This window comes from Eptesicus fuscus, chromosome 4 (assembly GCF_027574615.1).
Source record: "Eptesicus fuscus isolate TK198812 chromosome 4, DD_ASM_mEF_20220401, whole genome shotgun sequence".
In the NCBI taxonomy this organism is placed as follows: Eukaryota; Metazoa; Chordata; class Mammalia; order Chiroptera; family Vespertilionidae; genus Eptesicus; species Eptesicus fuscus.
In genome coordinates this window covers 69,570,364-69,588,947 of record NC_072476.1, presented here as the reverse complement: position 1 = coordinate 69,588,947, position 18,584 = coordinate 69,570,364, and the positions used below count along the sequence as shown (strand labels likewise).

General features: G+C 39.5%; 1 protein-coding gene across 1 annotated transcript in view; it reads left to right on the top strand.

Annotated features, from left to right (window-relative positions):
- Positions 1-1,076: 1,076 nt before the first annotated feature.
- The window catches only part of ZFYVE16 (zinc finger FYVE-type containing 16), a 45,371-nt gene continuing 27,863 nt past the window's right edge, over positions 1,077-18,584 (top strand). The window contains exons 1-3 of the mRNA XM_008161984.3: positions 1,077-1,205; positions 14,878-14,986; positions 15,625-17,867. Of these exons, the coding sequence (XP_008160206.2) occupies positions 14,917-14,986; positions 15,625-17,867 (2,313 nt within the window). The 5' untranslated portion in view covers positions 1,077-1,205; positions 14,878-14,916. The remainder of the gene's footprint in view (positions 1,206-14,877; positions 14,987-15,624; positions 17,868-18,584) is intronic.

Genomic DNA, 18,584 nt, shown 5'->3' with positions numbered 1-18,584 from the left:
CAGGCAATGAAAGAAAAATACCACATGATCTCACTCATTTATGGAAAAGAAAGAACATTATAACCTGATGAATAAAAAGATAGATACAGAGGCAGTAAAGCACCCAACAGACTGTCCAATTACAGAGGGAAGACTGGGGAGTGTTGGGGTGGGGGGAAAGAGATCAACCAACGGACTTGTATGCATGCATATAAGCACAACCAATGGACACAAGACACTGGGGGGGTGGGGGGGTGGTGGGGGATGAGGGCATGCGACAGGGGGAGGGGAGGCTGGGGTAAGGTCAATGGGGGGAGAAAAGAGGAGATATATGTACTACTATATGTAATACTTTAAACAATAAAAAATATTAAAAAAATAAATTTATAGGAAACGTGTGCTGCAAACAGTAAAGCTCAACAAGCACACGTCTGCATCACATGCATGACAGTTTTGTTTTCCGCTCCACCAGATTAGCTAGCTTCTGGTTTTAGCAGGGCGGGCAGCTGTTCTGTGGCCAGTGTTAGGAAAGCAGAACTACGGCAAGGAGAGGGAAGGACCGCGCCGCGAGGGAAATGGCCAGTCAGCGGGAGGGCCTGGAGCGCGGGGTGGGTTAGAGGCGTTTCGTTGCGGCCGGGGAAGCGCGGGGGGTTTGCAAACAAATCTAATGTAAAAAAAAAAAAAAAAGCTAGGTTTTCGAGGACAGCAGCGCGGATGAAAGCCGGATTTGCCATCGGGCAGGCGGCTGTGCCCGGTGCAGGCCGGAACGCCGCTCTGGCTCCACGGACTCCCGAGGCTGGGGCGGAGGAGGCTGCGGCTAGGTCAGCCAAGGGCAGAGGAAGCCGGACCCTGACGCGGGTCGCTGCCCGATCCCGGTTTTAAAGCAGCTAGTGGGAAACTGAGTCCAGACTTGAGGCCGATCTTCACCGGTCCCCCGGTCCTCCTCAGCCACTTCCGGTAAGTGGCCTCGGGCCTCCCTGGGGCCTCGGGCTCAGACCCCGCAGCGCAGCGCGCAGGCGCCTCGGGACTGCGGAGGCCGCGGCCGGAGGGAGGGGCGTGTGAGCCGAGGAGAGCCTCCTCCGCGCCTGCGCCGGGCGCTCACTCCCAGGTCGGGAAACTAACCTGGGAGCCGACGTCGCACACTCCCGGGACTCCGGTCCGGCTGCTCCTCGCTCCGGTGCGGCGTCGCATCGAGTGCCCGGAGAGCATCGCTGGGGCGTGGGGAGGTAAGAGGCCCTGGGGACCTGCATCTTGGCGTCTCCTCAGCCCTGCTGCCCTCCCGGAGGGGGGCGGGGTGCCGCCGGACGCTCTGCCCCCCGGGTCTGGGTCTGGCCCTCTTCCTCCGGGGACCGAGCCTGGGCCCGGACCGGTTCCTTTTCTGACCCCCCCCTGAGCGGGCCGGGGAGTCACGACCCTCCAGCCTCGCGTCCCCTCGATAAAGCCTGGAAGGCCGGATGGGCCTGGAGGGCAATCTCGGCGGCTGTTGGCCGGCGCTGCCGACTCGGGTCGCCCGGAGCGCTGGACGCCGCCGAGGGAGCCCCCGGGCCGCCTGTCGCCCCAGGGGAGGGGCTGCGCCGGCTCCCGGGACTTCAGTCCTTTGCTCTGAAAGGACTCGACCCCCCGCCCCGACGAATCTGTCATCGCCCCGGGTGCCTCCCGCCCCGGTCCGTGTTCTCATCATTTCAGACCGGAAGGATGCGGTGGTGTCCCTTCTCCGCCACCTTTTCTTTGGTACCTTCGAAAAATGCTGAAAGAGGACCTAACTTTTAAACTAGTAACTTATTTGTATTTCCGTGATTGCAAATCATTGTTTTCCAGATTCAGAATGTTCTTGTTAGACTCTTAGGGAAACCCAGCCCATAAATTTGATAAGTTAATGTTTTTACTTAACAGGCAACTTGTTGGTCGAATTAGGTTCCTTCATTTATTATTTTCAACTCGTCGTTTTTTTTGAATTGGCAGAAGTTTAAGGGTTTGATCTAGAAGTATTATATAATTTTCCACCCAATTTCTTCCTTTATTTCCTCCCCCCATGTTAAACTATATGCTAATGTCAAAAAATTCTAAATATAATAATGAATAAGGAAAAAGAATCAATGATATTCCCATTATTTAAAGGTAATTAACCACAATGTTTTGACTTCCATCTTGGAGCTTTTAAAATATTTTTTCAAAACTCATTTTTTAAAAAATATATTTTTATTGATTTCAGAGAGAAAGGGAGAGGGGGAGAGAGAGAGAAATATCAGTGATGAGAATCATTGATCGGCTGCCTCCTACACACCCCCTACTGGGGATCCAGCCCAGCAACACCCGCATATGCCCTTGACTGGAATCGAACCCAGGACCCTTCAGTCCACAGGCCAACACTCTTATCCACTGAGTCAAACTGGCTAGGGCAGTGGTCGGCAAACTCATTAGTCAACAGAAGCAAATATCAACAGTACAACGATTGAAATTTCTTTTGAGAGCCAAATTTTTTAAACTTAAACTTCTTCTAACGCCACTTCTTCAAAACAGACTCACCCAGGCTGTGGTATTTTGTGGAAGAGCCACACTCAAGGGGCCAAAGAGCCGAATGTGGCTCGCGAGCCGCAGTTTGCCCACCATGGGGCTAGGGCCATGATATTTTCTTAATTAAGATAAAATTTTTGTATACAGTTGGTTTGCCTGCTTTTCTTGCTTAAAATTATATTTTAAGAATTTTCCCATGTGTTAATAAAACTTTATAAACATAACGTTTTGATTTTTTTGATTACACAAATAATATGTGAACAGAATATCTTTTGAAACAGGTACATTATAAATAAAGATAAATTCCCATTTAATTGTCATCACAAAAATTATTGAAGCCCTGGCTAGCATGTCTGTTGGTTGGGCGATGTCCTGTGCACTGAAAGGTGGCTCTTTGGATTCCTGTCAGGACACATGTCCCGGTTGTAGGCTCCATCTCAGATCCCTGGTAGGGGGCATGCAGGAGGCTATCACTGTTTCGCTCTCACATCAATGTTTCTCTCTCTCCCTTTCCTCTCTCTCTTAAAATATTTAAAAAAAATTTTTTAATTATCGAAGACTAAAAGTTTTATTTTCCAATGCAGTGTTTACCATTTTAGAAATGAAAACTCAAAACATTAAAAAAATTACTTGTTCATTAAAAATGACAATAACAATCCATTATATATTAAATATAACTATTTCCTTTAAAAAATTTACTGAGAAAGGTGGCATTGTTTTACATTTTTGCAAATAACTTGAATGTCTGGCTTAATAGAAGACAGTTGCGTTCTCATATTTGCTTCTTTGGTTAGTCTGGTGTGCTATGTTGTTTAGGCTGAAGAATATTAAAAAATTCAGCTTTACACAGATAGATATTTGGAAAAGGAAGGACCTCACAGAACCCCTAAAAAGTTCTTGGGGATTTTCAGGGGTTCTTGGACCCCCAGTCTGAGAAAGCTGATTTAATCATTCTTGTACTGAGGAGCTTTTAGATTCTTTGCAATTTTATACTATTACAAATATTGCAACAATGAAAGTTCTTTGTGATGTGTTCTTTGCACAAGTGCTAGTGTTTCTATAGTAGTAGAATTGCTAGTTATAGAGTATGTACTTTAAAAAAAGTTTTGATAGACATGAACATTACTTTTGATGCATAATTTTATGCTATGTCCTAATGTTGATATTTAGATTGTTTCAATTAATTATTTGATGAAATATCTTTGCATATTTTTGGTTGTTTAAGACTGTTTTCTTAAATTTCTAAAAAGAATTTAGATACAATTTTAGGAATCTTTTTGAGAATATTGATAGATATTGTCACATTGTTTACTTGAAAGAGTGTGCCAGTTTACTTCTATTAGTGTGTCTGAGATGCTCTTTTTACTTTATTTACTTATTTTTATTGATTTTAGAATGAGAGAGAAACATTGATTTATTGTCCCACTTATTTATTCATTCATTGGTTGCTTCTTGTACTAGGTGTACCAGTTAATAATTCGGATTTTTTTCAATAGATGGAGTTACACATATGTTGATATATATGCGATTTGGTATGTATGCTATTTTGTTGTATTGACAACAAGCCTCAAAACTTCATATGTCAAATTTTCTAAAGGTGTTAACATCATAGATAATTTTACACTTAAAAATGTCAAATTTTGTGCCAAAAAAAGAGCATTTGTGGGAAGTTTTAATTCATTACTTTATTTTGAAGAAAAGTGCTGCTGAAAACTTCGGGAGGCTTATAGTGAATATGCGCCATCTCAAGATACTTGTGAACGCTGGTTTAAACGCTTTAAAAGTGATGATTTTGATGTGAAAGACAAAGAACGTCCAGGTTAACTGAAAAAGTTTGAAGACCAACAGTTACAAGCATTATTGGATGAAGATGCATGTCAAACTCAAAAACAACTTGCAGAAAGATTAAACGTTGCTCAGCAAATGATTTCCAATCATTTACAAGTAATGGGAAAGATTTTAAAGGAAGGGCAATGGGTGCCACATCAACTGAACGAAAGACAAATGGAAAACCGAAAAGTCATCAGTAAAATGTTGCTTCAACGTCATGAAAGAAAGTATTTTTTGCATCGAATTGTGACTGGCGATGAAAAGTGGATTTATTTTGAGAATCCCAAATGCACAAAATCATGGGTTGATCCAGGTCAACCATCAACATTGATTGCAAGGCCAAATCGCTTCAGAAAGAAGACAATGCTCTGCGTTTGGTGGGATCAGGAAGGTGTGGTGTATTATGAGCTTCTAAAACCAGGTGAAACCGTTAATACTGATCGATACAAATACTTAATTTGAACCACACTTTTTGATCGTGAAATGACAAGAATGTGCCAGAAGACACAGCAAAGTAATTTTGCTCCATGATGATGCACCATCACACACTTCAAAACAAGTTAAAGACACATTAAAAGATCTTGCCTGGGAAGTATTAACCCACCCGCTGTGTTCACCAGACCTTGCTCCTTCAGATTACCACTTGTTCTGATCAATGGCACACGCACTTTCTGAGCAGCACTTCAAATCGTATGAAGAAGTGGAAAACTGGGTCTCTGAATGGTTTGCCTCAAAACAAGAAAAGTTCTATTGGGACAGTATCCACAAATGTGTAGCTAGCGATGAACATTACTTTGAATAAAGCACTTTTGATGTTTCTCTTGAAATTATCATGTTTTCTTTGATTACAAAATCCGCCATTATTAACCGGTACATCTAGTATGTGCCCTGACCAAAGATCAAACCCTCAACCTTAGTGTATCAAGATGATGCTCAAACCAACTGAGCTTCCTAGTCAGGGCCTGAGGTGCTCTTTCTACACACCCTTGTCAACATTGAGAACTTTTATTATTAAAAAATCTTCTGCCCTAGCCAGTTTGGTTCAGTGGATAATTTTGGGGAAAAAAAATTATCTTCTGATTTAGTAGGCAACAAATGGTATGTGGTTTTGTGTGTGTGTGTGTGTGTGTGTGTTCAGTACATTTTTATTGATTTCAGAGAGGAAGGGAGAGGGAGAGAGAGATAGAAATATCAATGATGAGAGAGAATCATTGATTGGCTGCCTCCTGCATGCCCCCCAGTGGCGATCTAGCCGGCAGCCTGGACATGTGCCCTGACCGGGACTGGAACTGGGACCTCCTGGTTCATAGGTTGACGCTCAACCATTGAGCCCTGCTAGTTGGGCAGTATGTGTTTTAATTCACAGTATTTTGAGAGTGCAAATTGTGTATTGAAAATTTTTTCATAATCTTACTAGTTATTTGTTCATGTTATTTGCCCATTAATAAATAGTCTACTGTCCAACTGTTTTTCTAACAGATTTTATTATCTTTTCATATTATAAGGATACATGCTATAATTTTTTTTAGAAAAGGATAAAATCTTTCTTTTTCCTGTTTACAAAAATTGTATATTTTTTAAGTAAAATGCTATAGAGACATATCTATATATATAAAAGCCAAGTGACGCCCACTGCAGTGGCCAACGTGCCCAGTTGGGGCCCTGATTGGCACCTCCCCAACCTCCTGCGGCCCCGATCAGCCCCCCCCACACACACCCTGATGTGGGTGGGGCTGGCTGGCCAACTGCCTGTGGCCTCTCCCCTGGATGGCCACGCCCCCTACTGCCCCCCCCCCATTGGGGGCAGAGCCGGACAGCCAACTGCCCTCGGGCTCTCCCCCCGGCCGGCCGGCCTCACCCCCAATCAGCCCCCGCAGCTGGCCCACCTCCTCCTGGCCCCCCCATTAGAGGTGGGGCCGGCCGACCTGCTGTGGCCCCCCATCCCAGCCAGCCCGGCCCCCAATCGGGCCCCGATCGGGGTCTGGGCCAGCAGCCAACTTCCCATGTCCCCTCCCCCCCACCGACCCGGCCCGATTGGCCCCCACTGGGGCTGGCCGGCCAGACCCCACCCGAGCACGAATTCTCAGATAGATACCATTATTAACAGTTTGGCATTTGCTTCTCTCTATATATTTTTTTTCCTGTGCCTTTGCTAGTACTATTTTTTTACAACATATTTGTAAAAATGGGTTTGTACTAAGCATGAAGTTTTGTATTTTGCTTTTTTGTCATTTAATATTATATATTGGATATTTTTCTATAGAAGTACACAAAGTGACTTTAGCAATACTAATTGTGATCTTTAGTTATCTAATGTTAGGCTCCTGTCCTCTTTTATATTCTCTTCCTAAGTGATCTCTGCTGCCAATTCCCAGTTCTTTATCTCAGACTTCTTTCCTGAAGCCTAGATCCTTATATCCAACTGCCTATTGGACATCTCCCCCAGGATGTATTCAAGTTACATCAAATAACAGTCCAAACGTGAACTCATGTTTTTCCTCAGTTCTGTTCCTCTTTGTATTGCCTGTCGTGGCCAGTGGTACTGCAGTCACCCACAGTGGAAACCTGGCAGTAACCCTACATTCTCCTTTGCTTTCACTCTCCAATAGTTCCTACTCTCTAACCATTTTTATATCTATCTCCTTTCCATCTGCACTGCACTGTCTCAGGTCAGGTCCCCATCATCTGTTACCTTAAACATTTTAGGAGTCTCCTTACTACTGTTCTGTTGATTTTTTTTTATTAATCTTCCATGTAGCTGACAATTTTTAAAATCATGAAGACATTTATAAAAAACTTTTTTTGTAAACATGGTAAATATTTGTTTGTAAATCTTAGTGTATATAAATGACCCAGTGAGTAAACATATTACTTAAAACAGGTTATCATATATACATATAATAAACTTATTTAGAATAGGGAGTATATCTTATATTTCTTTTGTATCTTCTACTGCCCATGGTAGATTACTGGCACAATATGTACATCTTGGTGGACTGAAATGGGAAGTATGTGCAGCTTAATAACATTTCATGTTAAAAGGTTTCATTGTACAGTATTTGCATTATCAAACCTATGAATTGTTGGGTTATGCTATTATTTTGTAATTATCTTACCTTATTGTATATTTTTAGGCATCAAATAATATAATGCTTAGTACATTGCTATATAGATGGAGATACTTTGTGGATAGTATTTATTGAATTGCATAATTTTAAAAAAATTCCTTAGCTTTTTCTAATGAAAAACTATTTCTAGACCTTTTAGTTCCTGTGCTTTATTTTTTTGTACATTCTATATTCAGAGTTCCCTTACTGCTTTTTACTATTTTATTTTTAATGTAATGGTTTTGTTTATCAAAGAGATACCTGTACATAATTTAAAGAGTTAAGTATTATTACAAGACTTATAATGAAAACTAATAGTCCTCTGCATCAGTCCTTCTCTCCCTTGCATCCCATTCTCCGGAAGTGTCCCTTCTCAATCAACGTTCCTCATCAGAATCACAAAATACAGAAAATGATTTGAGTAACTATTTTCTCAATTCCCCCAAGGGTGTTATATAACTAGTTATACTTTAGATGCATGGAAGAGCAGTTAATTTATTACATAAAGTGGATGCCTCAGGGCAGTGGTCGGCAAACTCATTAGTCAACAGAGCCAAATATCAACAATGCAACAATTGAAATTTCTTTTGAGAGCCAAATTTTTTAAACTTAAACTTCTTCTAACGCCACTTCTTCAAAATAGACTCGCCCAGGCCGTGGTACTTTGTGGAAGAGCCACACTCAAGGGGCCAAAGAGCCGCATGTGGCTCGAGAGCCGCAGTTTGCCGACCACGGCCTTAGGGCATTAAGGCTTAATTCTCTCATAGACTCCTTATTGAGGAAGGCTGCTCCTGAAATAAATGATTATTCAACTCTTTTTTTGCCTCTGATTTTTAAAATAGCATGCTTGCTTATACAGCTGTCTCCCTACTCTGCCCCCATCCTACCACAGTTTTAGATATTATGTACCAATTTCTGATATAGAAGATGGGAGTATAGGTTTGTTATAACCACCTCCACCTATAAACACTGCATTGCACTGCTCCTCCCCGCTTTTTTATATTCATAAATTAGTTACGTTAATTTTTAGTTAAGTCATTATTTAGTGTTGACATCATTGTGTAAATGTTGTATACAGCTGAGCCTGGTAGTCTATTATGAAAATACTACAGGCCAGATGCATGAAATTTGTGTAAGAGTAGGCCTTCCTTCCCCCAGCTGCTGGCACCGGCTTCCCTCTGGCACCCGGGACCCGGGCTTCCCTCACAGCCCTGGCTTCATCCAGAAGGTCATCTGGAAGGATGGCTGGTCTAATTAGCATATTATGCTTTTATTATTATAGATTTACTTTTTTATATGATTTTCTGTTTTTCCTGGAGTTCCTATTAACAATCCTTCAGATAAGATAGATAAATCTCCTTTTTGTAGATTGAAACACATCAGATAATGTGTTTTTTAAAAATATATTTTGATTGATTTCAGAGAGGAAGGGAGAGGGAAAGACAGAAACATCAATGATGAGAGAGAATCACTGATTGGCTGCCTCCTGCAAGCCCCCCACTGGGGATCGAGCCTGCAACCTGGCCATGTGCCCTGACCGGGAATTGAACCGGTGACCTCTTGGTTCCTGGGTCGATGCTCAACCGCTGAGCTACACCCAGCTGGGCAATGTTTGTTTTGCAGTATCTCTCCTGTAATTGTCTGTCACTCTGTGTCAATCATGATGGGTTGCTCTCCTTTCTAGGCCAGTTGTAGAGCTTTCTTCCCAGAGTGTGTCCTTTTATGATCTGTGAATTCCATTTGTCTTTGTGTTGGGTAACCTGTTTCGAGGATTTTAGGTCTTCCACTTCCTTGCTGTCTCCCTCATGTTGATAGAGTACATCTTCTAATAGTTTCCTGAGAAAGACTGAATGGGAGGCAAAATTTCAGGGTTCTACATGTCTATACATGTGTTTTTATTATACCGTTATACTTGGCTGATAGCTTAGCTGACTATGGAATTCTAGGTTGTAATAATTTACTTTTAGAATTTTGGAGGCATGGTTCCATTGTTTCTTGCTTCTAGTTTGCTATCATGAAGTCTACTTCCAAAATGATAGTCAGTCCTTTGTATGTGACCTGTTATTTCTCTCTGGAAGCTTTATATTTATTTACTAAGTATGTGTTAAACATTTTTATGTGGCAGGCACTGGTCAAGATACTTTGAATATATGGGTGAACAAAAATACAATATTCCTACCTTCATGGAGCTTAAATTTGCAGAGGGAGTTGTTCTAAATGGTAAACGATAAATGTAATAAATACACTATACAAAATGTTAGAAGGTTGTAAAGTAAATAAGTGCCTAGAAAAGAGAAAAAGGAAAGCAGGATGGGATGGGGTGGTCAAGAGTGTTGGGGAAAGGAAAGGTGGGGGATGCATATTGCAGTATGAAGTGGTGTGATCTTCCCTTATGTCGAGTGTGACTCGACACGGTTAGCATTAAATCCCGAGTAGAATAAAGGAATCGAGAAAAAAGCAAGCGAGTGCAAAGGGTTAAACCACTCAGGTATTCTGAAATTTCATAATCATGTGCCTTGGCAAAGGTTTTTCATTAATTGTGTTTGGCCCTAAATGGACCCTTTTCACCTAGGAACCATATCCTTCAGTTCTGGGATATTTTATTTGCCACTTTCTTTCTTTTCTCCCTATACTTTCTTTCTGGACTCCTTGTAATTTGAATATTAGACCTTATTAGATTGGTTCTCTAATTTTCTAATATTTTCACTTATTCTCCATCCCTTTCTTTTTGTTTTACTTCTTAGAATATTTTCTCAACTTTATTTTCCAATGCTTTCATTTCATTTTTTAAAAATTTAGAACCATTTTAGACTTAAAGGATTATTGCACAGATAGTACAGAATTCCCATATACTCCATACCCAGTTTCTCTATTATTACAGCTTACATAAATATAGTACATTTGTCATGATTAAGGAACCACTAAAGTCCATACATTATTCACGTTACCTAAGTTTTTTCCTAATAGACTTTTTCTGTTCCAGGATACCACATTACACTGCGTAGTTTCATCTCCTTAGGCTCCTCATGGTTGTAACAGTTTCTCAGACATAATTTGGTTTTGATCCTCTTGAGTTTTGAGGATTACTAGTCAGTTATTTTGTAGAATGCCAGTTGGGATTTGTCTGATGTTTTTCCCATAACTAGATTGTGGTAATATATTTTGGGAGGAAGACAACAGAGATAAAGTGCCATTCTCATCACATCATACCAAGGGTACAGACTATCATTATGACTTGTCACTGTTGATCTTAACCTTGGTCCTCTGGCTTGAGGTAGTGTTTGTCAGGTTTCTCCACTGTGAAGTTATTTTTCATACTGTACTCTTTAGAAAGTCACTGTGTGCAGCATACACCTGCGTAGCGAGTTATGTTCCACTTCCTTAAGAACAAAGTATCTACGTACATTATTTGGAATCTTTCTACATGGGAAATTTGTCTTGTTCTCCCATTTACTTATTTAATCATTTATCTCATAGATTTTTTTTAAAGTTTTGGGTTATAATCCAGTACTACTTTATTTATTTTATTATTCAAATTGTTCCAGCTTTGGTTTTGGGGAGCTCTTTCAGTTGACTCCTATATCCCTTTGACATACTCCCTACATTTTGTGTGTATGTGTGTGTGCGCGCGCGCGCGTGTGTGTGCGCACTTCCGCTCATGCATGTGCGTGTACTTTCTTACTTCTTGGCATTACAAGATGCTCCATGTTCATCTTGTATATTTCCTGCCCCAGTCTTAGAATCAGCCATTTCTCTGAGGAATCTTGGTTCCTTTTATTGGAGAAACCGAGATCTGGGCACCAACTGTGATTGTTGCCATTGAGATGTCTTGCTTCTATGCTCTCCTAAATGACAGAGCTATATATGTATATGTATATGTATATGTATATGTATATGTATATGTATATGTATGTATATGTATATATACTATCTATATACAAATATCTATATATATTTCTATGTGTAATCATCTGTGCCATATTAAGGTAAACATGAGTTTGTTTATACTGATGTCTTAAACTCAAATCCATTACTACATAGATCATTGTAGCTTCCTTTCCTTGGTTATTTATAACCTTTCCTTCTAACAGAGAGAAAACTGGCTCCCACCATCAGCCATCAAATTATTTAATTTGAATTCCAGTATACATGTATGATGATTTCAGAATTGTTAACCTGTACCCTCATGTGAAACAACTTTATCAACTAAAGTACAATGCTCGTGTTCCTTTTGCCTTTAGTATTAAACATACTCCACTCATTTCCCAAGATAGCACTTTATTTCTCCATTCCAGTGAGCTTGTTTTATACATTTGTAACACATCTAGATAGATTCATTTGTCACATTCTGAATTCCATTGGATGATCCCCTGACCTTAATAATTTTTAAAAAATAAGCATGCACTGAGGTTTATTCTTTGTGCTATAAATTCTATGAGTATTGACAAAGGCTTAATGTCTTGTACTCACTATTATAGTATCATACAGAATAGTTTCATCACCCTAAAATATCCATTATGCTTTTACCTGTTTAACCCTCCCTTGCCCCAGAATACTGGCAATCAATGATGTTATTACTATCTCTGTAGTCTTACCTTTTCTAGAATGTCATACAATTAAAATTGTACAGTATATAGATTATTTTAGACTGGCTTCTTTCACTTAGAAATAAGCTTTTAAGTTTTATGTATGTCTTTTTGTGGCTTTCATAGCTCATTTATTTATATCACTGAATAATATTCCATTGCATGGTTGTATCATAGTTTATTCACTTACGGGCATCTTTGATGTTTCCAAATTTTAGCAGTTATGGATAGAGCTGCTGTAAACATTCAAGTTCTTGTGTGAACATAAATCTTTAAATCAGTTGGGTAAATACTTAATAGTATGATTGCTGGGTTATATAGTAAGAATTGGTTTAGTTTTGTAAGAGACTGCCAAACTGTCTTCCAAAGCGGCTGTACCATTTTGCCTTCCCACTAGCAATAAATGGGAGTTCCTACTGCTCAGTATCCTTGCAGCATTTGGTTTTGTCAGATTTTTGGATTTTAGTCATTGTAATAGATATGAAACGGTATCTCAATGTTTTAGTCTGCAGTTCCCTAAAGAAAATTGATGTTGAGAATTTTTTAATATGTTTATTTTCCATCTGTATGTGTTCTTTGGTGAGGTGTTTATTCAGAACTTTTACTCATTTCTTAATTAGTATGTATTGAAATCCTCTATAATTCAGAAAGAAAAAAAGAAATAAAAGGTACACTTTTTGGAAAGGAACAAATAAAACTGCCTCTATTTGTAATGATATGATTTTTTCTTTTAAATATATTTTTATTGATTTCAGAGAGGAAGGGAGAGAGAAAGAGAGATGGAAACATCAGTGAAGAGAGAATCATTGATTGGCTGTCTCCTGCATGCTCCCCACTGGGGATCAAGCCTGCAACCGGGCATGTGCCCTGACTGGGAGCTGAACCGTGACCTCCTGGTTCATAGGTCGATGCTCAACCACTGAGCCACATCAGACAGGCTGGTATGTCTGTATTTATTGATGGTGAAATTGACCACTGGATTCAGATGTGTTGGACTGATCCCACCATTATACTTACCCTCCAACCTTTCATCTAAATTTCACCCATTGATAGCCATTGCCTAATCCATTTATGGTATTAGGGTTTGTGAGGAGATGATTTTAATATCCTTCTTTATTTATTAATTGGCATTCTTATCTAAAGGACTTTCCCTCAGCAACTATTTTGTTATGGTAAAGCATGTTTTGTAAATAAAGGATAGGATAAATTCTTGGCTCTTTTCCTTTAATGTATCAATTTCAGAGTTAATGGGTTAGTACCCTAGCAACCCTCCAGTGGGTGGGGGTTTGTTTTGTTTAGGCTTTAAGCATCATTATGATCTCTTGGTTTTTTATCTATTTGATTTATGTTCAGTCCTTTGCAGTCTTCATTCATTTGATGTCCAGTTGTCCCATTTAAGCCAGTGGGTGCACTTCAGCTTGTTTCCCATGTCCTTTTGATATTATCACATTAGTCATTGATAAGATTTCTTTAGGGTGCCTCAGGCTCATTTGATGGAGTTCCTGACACAGATTAGAGGTTCATCTTTATTCATAAAACTGACTTTTAGTTTTCTTGTTCCTCTCTCTTGAATTCTTGTTTTCTATTTCTTTAATTTCTGCTCTAAGCTTATAAAGTTTCAATCTTTCTTTTTTTTCTAGTATAGGCATTTAAGGCCCTAGGTATCTGTTGAAGTACTACTTTTGCTGAGTCTCACAAGTTTTTATATGCAGTATTTTTTCTAGATGTAGTATATTTATACTAGAGGCCCGGTGCATGAAATTTGTGCACGGGGGGAGGGGGTGTCCCTCAATCCAGCCTGTACCCTCTCCAATCTGGGACATCCCTCTCACAATCCAGGACTGCTGGCTCCCAACCTCTCACCTGCCTCTGCCTGATTGCCCCTAACGGCTTCTGCCTGCCAGCCTGATCACCCCTAACCACTCCCCTGCAGGCCTGATCGACGCCTAACTGCTCCCTGGCTGGACTGATTGCCCCTAACTGCCCTCCCCTGCTGGCCTGGTCACCCCTAACTGCCATCCTCTGCCAGTCTGGTCGCCCCTAACTGTCCTCCCCTGCAGGCCTGGTCACCCCCAACTGCCCTCCCCTGCTGGCCCAGTCATCCCTAACTGCCCTCCCCTGCAGGCCTGGTTCCCCCCAACTGCCCTCCCCTGCTGGCTTGGTCTCCCCCAACTGCCTTCCTCTGCCAGCCCAGTCACCCCTATCTGCCCTCCCTGCTGGCCTGATCGCCCACAACTGCCCTCCCCTGCAGACCTGGTCTCCCCCAGCTTCCCTCTTCTGCTGGCCCGGACACCCCTAACTGCCCTCCCTGCTGTCCTGATCACCCACAACTTCCCTCCCCTGCAGGCCTGGTCCCCTCCAACTGCCCTCCTCTGCCGGCCTAGTCACCCCTAACTGCCCACAACTGCCCTCCCCTGTAGGCCATCTTGTGGTGGCCATCTTGTGTCCACATGAGACAGCCATCTTTGACCACATGGGGGCAGCCACCTTGTGTCTTGGAGTGATGGTCAATTTGCATATTACTCTTTTATTAGCTAGGATTATTTAATATATGGTGCTTATAACTATTTTTAGCTTTCATTTATGAATTTTTCTTTGATCCATGAGTTATTTATATAAGTGTTTCAAAATTTATAATAGTTAATGTTTGCATATTATGTTGTTAGAGTTGGTTTTCATGTCTTTTTTCTTTTTTTGTATATATAGAGGCAAATTTCCCAACTAAATTATAGATGCCTCAAAACAATACTCTCAAATTTTATTTGTGTCTATATCCTGACTATGTTTTTTGGCATACAGTAGATGGCATAATACTTATATGTTAGAGAATTAAAGGAACTATTATACTTTTTATTTTCTAGGTATACAAGAATTAAATTCTGAATAAGTCTACAAGTAGGATGGACAGTTATTTTAAAGCAGCAGTCAGTGACTTGGACAAACTCCTTGATGATTTTGAACAGAATCCAGGTTTGTTGGTTTTTCATTTTTGTCACTAATGAAATTTAAAAATGTCTTTAATTCAGAGTACTCTTAGCAAAATTTGGTTTTGATTTTGGCCACATGGTTATCTTCTATAAAAGATTCACGTATTTCATTATATTAGTTTATTCTTACACTGAATGGAACAAATAGCCAGAAATAAAAATAAGGTAACTAGAAGTTTTTCTCCAGATATAAATTTAGCTAAAAGAAGGATCTTTAAAACCAACTTATGAACCAGTTAAAGTAACTTGAAAGCTCTACATAAGTTTGTATTTCATTACTATGAGAGATGGTATTTTCCACCTCTTAGAATGAAGACTAGGAAACTGGAAGGTGGAACAATAAAGGTAGATTGTTTTTTCAGTTATTCCTTAGATTGATTTTTATAGTTTAACTGAGTTATTTTGAGTGAATTTCTATCACTTTATGATATTGACAGTCAAAAGTAAAAACCCCAAGTACTTTAAATCCAAATAAAAATAATTTTGGATGTTATTACTATTTTGCAAGAGAGTACTCTATCTCTAAAAAAGTTGTTAGTTTGGAAGTCTTCGAAACATGACATCTTTGTAATAATTTTTATTTGGGTCTCCTGAATAACACTGTATCTTTATTTTAATTAGATGAACAAGATTATCTCCAGGATGCACAAAATGCATATGATTCTAACCACTGTTCAGTTTCTTCAGAGTTGGCTTCCTCACAGTTAACTTCACTGTTACCAAAGGATCAGCAATGCATTAATTGTTGTGTCTCATCAGAAACATGCTATGAAACAAATCAGATTTCACTGAACGAAAAAACAGATGAGGGACTAACTTCTATACAAAATGAGAAAAACGTAACAGGACTTGATCTCCTTTCTTCTGTGGATGGTGGCACTTCAGATGAAATCCAGCCTTTATATATGGGACGATGTAGTAAACCTGTCTGTGATCTGATAAGTGACATGGGTAACTTAGTTCATGTAACCAATAATGAAGAATATATTAAAAAATTATTGCCAGATGATTTTAAGTCTAGTGCAGATTCTTTGATTGGATTGGATTTATCTTCAGTGTCAGAAACTCTTTGTGTTTCATCAACAGACCATGGTAATAATGCTGTCGGAGAAGAACAAAATTATGTCAACTCTGAATTACAAAATAGAGAAATCAGTGGAACGAACGAATTGAATATAAACATAGATACAACTCTTTCAGATTCATGTAATTATAGTGGAAAAGAAAATTTAAAGGATATAAAGATCTCTAATCAGTTAGAACCAGTTGATGATTTGAACATGCCATCTGCCTTGACTCAACAAAGTTCCAAAATGTTTGACGCCAAAGACAACCTACAACACAAGAACCAGCCATGTGAATTAGTAAAAGCGGATGGCTGTGTGGTAAAAGAGGAGGCACATGTGGCTGTCATAGCTGCCACAGAATGTTTAAAAGAAAGAGACAGCCCAAATGCTTTGCCTTGCAGTCTTCCAAAACATGAAAGTTTATCCTTAAATGATTCAAATTCAAGAGATGAAAATTTCAAATTACCTGACTTCTTTCAAGAAGATAGGACTGCTATATTTATAAAACAATCTGCAAAAGAAGACTCAAATTTAGATCTTAAAGATAATACAGATGTAATCCAAGATTCTTCTTCAGCTTTACATGTTTCAAGTGAAGATATATATTCCTCATTGTCCTGTCTTCCAGTACCTGGGTCTTTGTGTGGATCATTGATTGAAAGTAAAACACATGGTGATTGTTTACATCAGGATGAGCATAAAGATAATATACAAGAAGCAGTGGCTGTGCATGAAGAAATAGAGAAGAGGGTTATTCTGGGTGGGGAACCATTGAAGGAGACTGATCTTTTGAAACAAGAAAAATGTAAAAACCTACTTCCTCAGCCATTAATTGAAAAGATAGGAGATGGAAAGGCAGATCCTGACCAGAAGGAAATCAGAGTTGACTCTTTGGATTACTCTAACAACACCAGTACTTCTACAGCAGCAGAATCTCAAATGGAGCTTTTGGGTGCAAATGCCCCAGAGTCTTCCAATCATTGTGAAGCTCTCACTTTTTTAAGCAATGATATTGATGGACAAGACTTAGGTTACTTTAATATTGATGAAGGCATAAAAAGTGGCACACTAGTTAGTGATGCTGAACTTGATGCCTTTCTAACTGAACAATATCTTCAGACAAGTAACATAAATTCATTTGAAGAAACTGTAAATGACTCAAAATCTCAAATGAATGAGATAGATTTGAAAAGCGTAGATGATGGAAATGTCAGTAATATGTATTTCAATGCTGAAGCAGGAGCTACTGGGGAAAGTCCTGGTGAAACAGTTGATAAACAAAATACAACAGAAATTGGTAGCCTTTCTTTAGGGGAAAAAAGTATAATTCCAATTGAACAAGCATTAGTTAGCAGTAAATCTGAGATTACTAGTGAATTGTCAGTCTCTGATTTTAACAGTCAATCTGTTTATGTTGGAGGGGCCAGACCTAAGCAGTTTAGCATTCCATCAAGAACAAGGAGTTCAAAAGAACCAAATAAGCCAGATGTTCCAACTGTGCCTGAAAGTGAACCCAGCATAACCATTGCTCCAACAACTTGCACTACAAATTCTATAACCAATCCTCAGGTTAGTTTTAACTCTAATTACATTGATATAGAAAGTAATTTTGAAAGTGGATCCAGTCTTGTAACTGCAAATGAAGAATCTCTACCTGTAAACACTTGCAAAGAAGGCTTGGTTTTGGGCCAGAAACAGCCTACTTGGGTTCCTGATTCAGAAGCTCCAAACTGTATGAACTGCCAAGTCAGATTCACCTTTACAAAACGGCGGCACCACTGCCGAGCATGTGGGAAGGTAAGTCATACAAAAATTTTATATCTTATTCTTTTGAGACATTTTAAATGAAATTCTATGTGATGGAAAAGCTCATTAATAGATTATTTAAAAATTCAATTAATTTAAAATCATTGTTTTTCACCTACATGGAAATATAGAAAGCATTATCATTTTATAGATTGTTTGAGAGTTGAATAAATGTCAAATCATCATGGATATTACATAATAGAAATGAGGAACACTATTTACTAATTTTTGTGAAATCTAAGAATACTTGTCTTTATCTGCCTAACATTAACACATCAAATATTCTCAATTCAGATTTCCATTTATCCTTGAATATTTAATTTCAGAACTACTCTGTAGTTAGTGTTGTGGTTAGGTAAACACTGAAAACAATTGGCTTACACAAGGTTCTGAACAGTGAAGCTGACCTCATTTGTGTTCTGGCTGCCTTAATTGTGAACTCCTGAGAGTTGGCTATAGAAGCAACATTGCTTTTTAAAAACAAAACAAACAAACAAAAAAAAAAACCTCAGATGAGTACATGCTTAGAGAGAAAGAGAGAGAGAGAGAAAAACATCAATTGGTTGCCCTGCTTGTGACCTGAGGGGGGACTGAACCCACAACGTAGGCATATGCCCTGACCAGCAATCGAGCCAGAGACCTTCTGTTGTACAGGACGATGCCCCAACCAACTGAGCCATACTGGCCAGGGCTAGATAAAAGTATTTT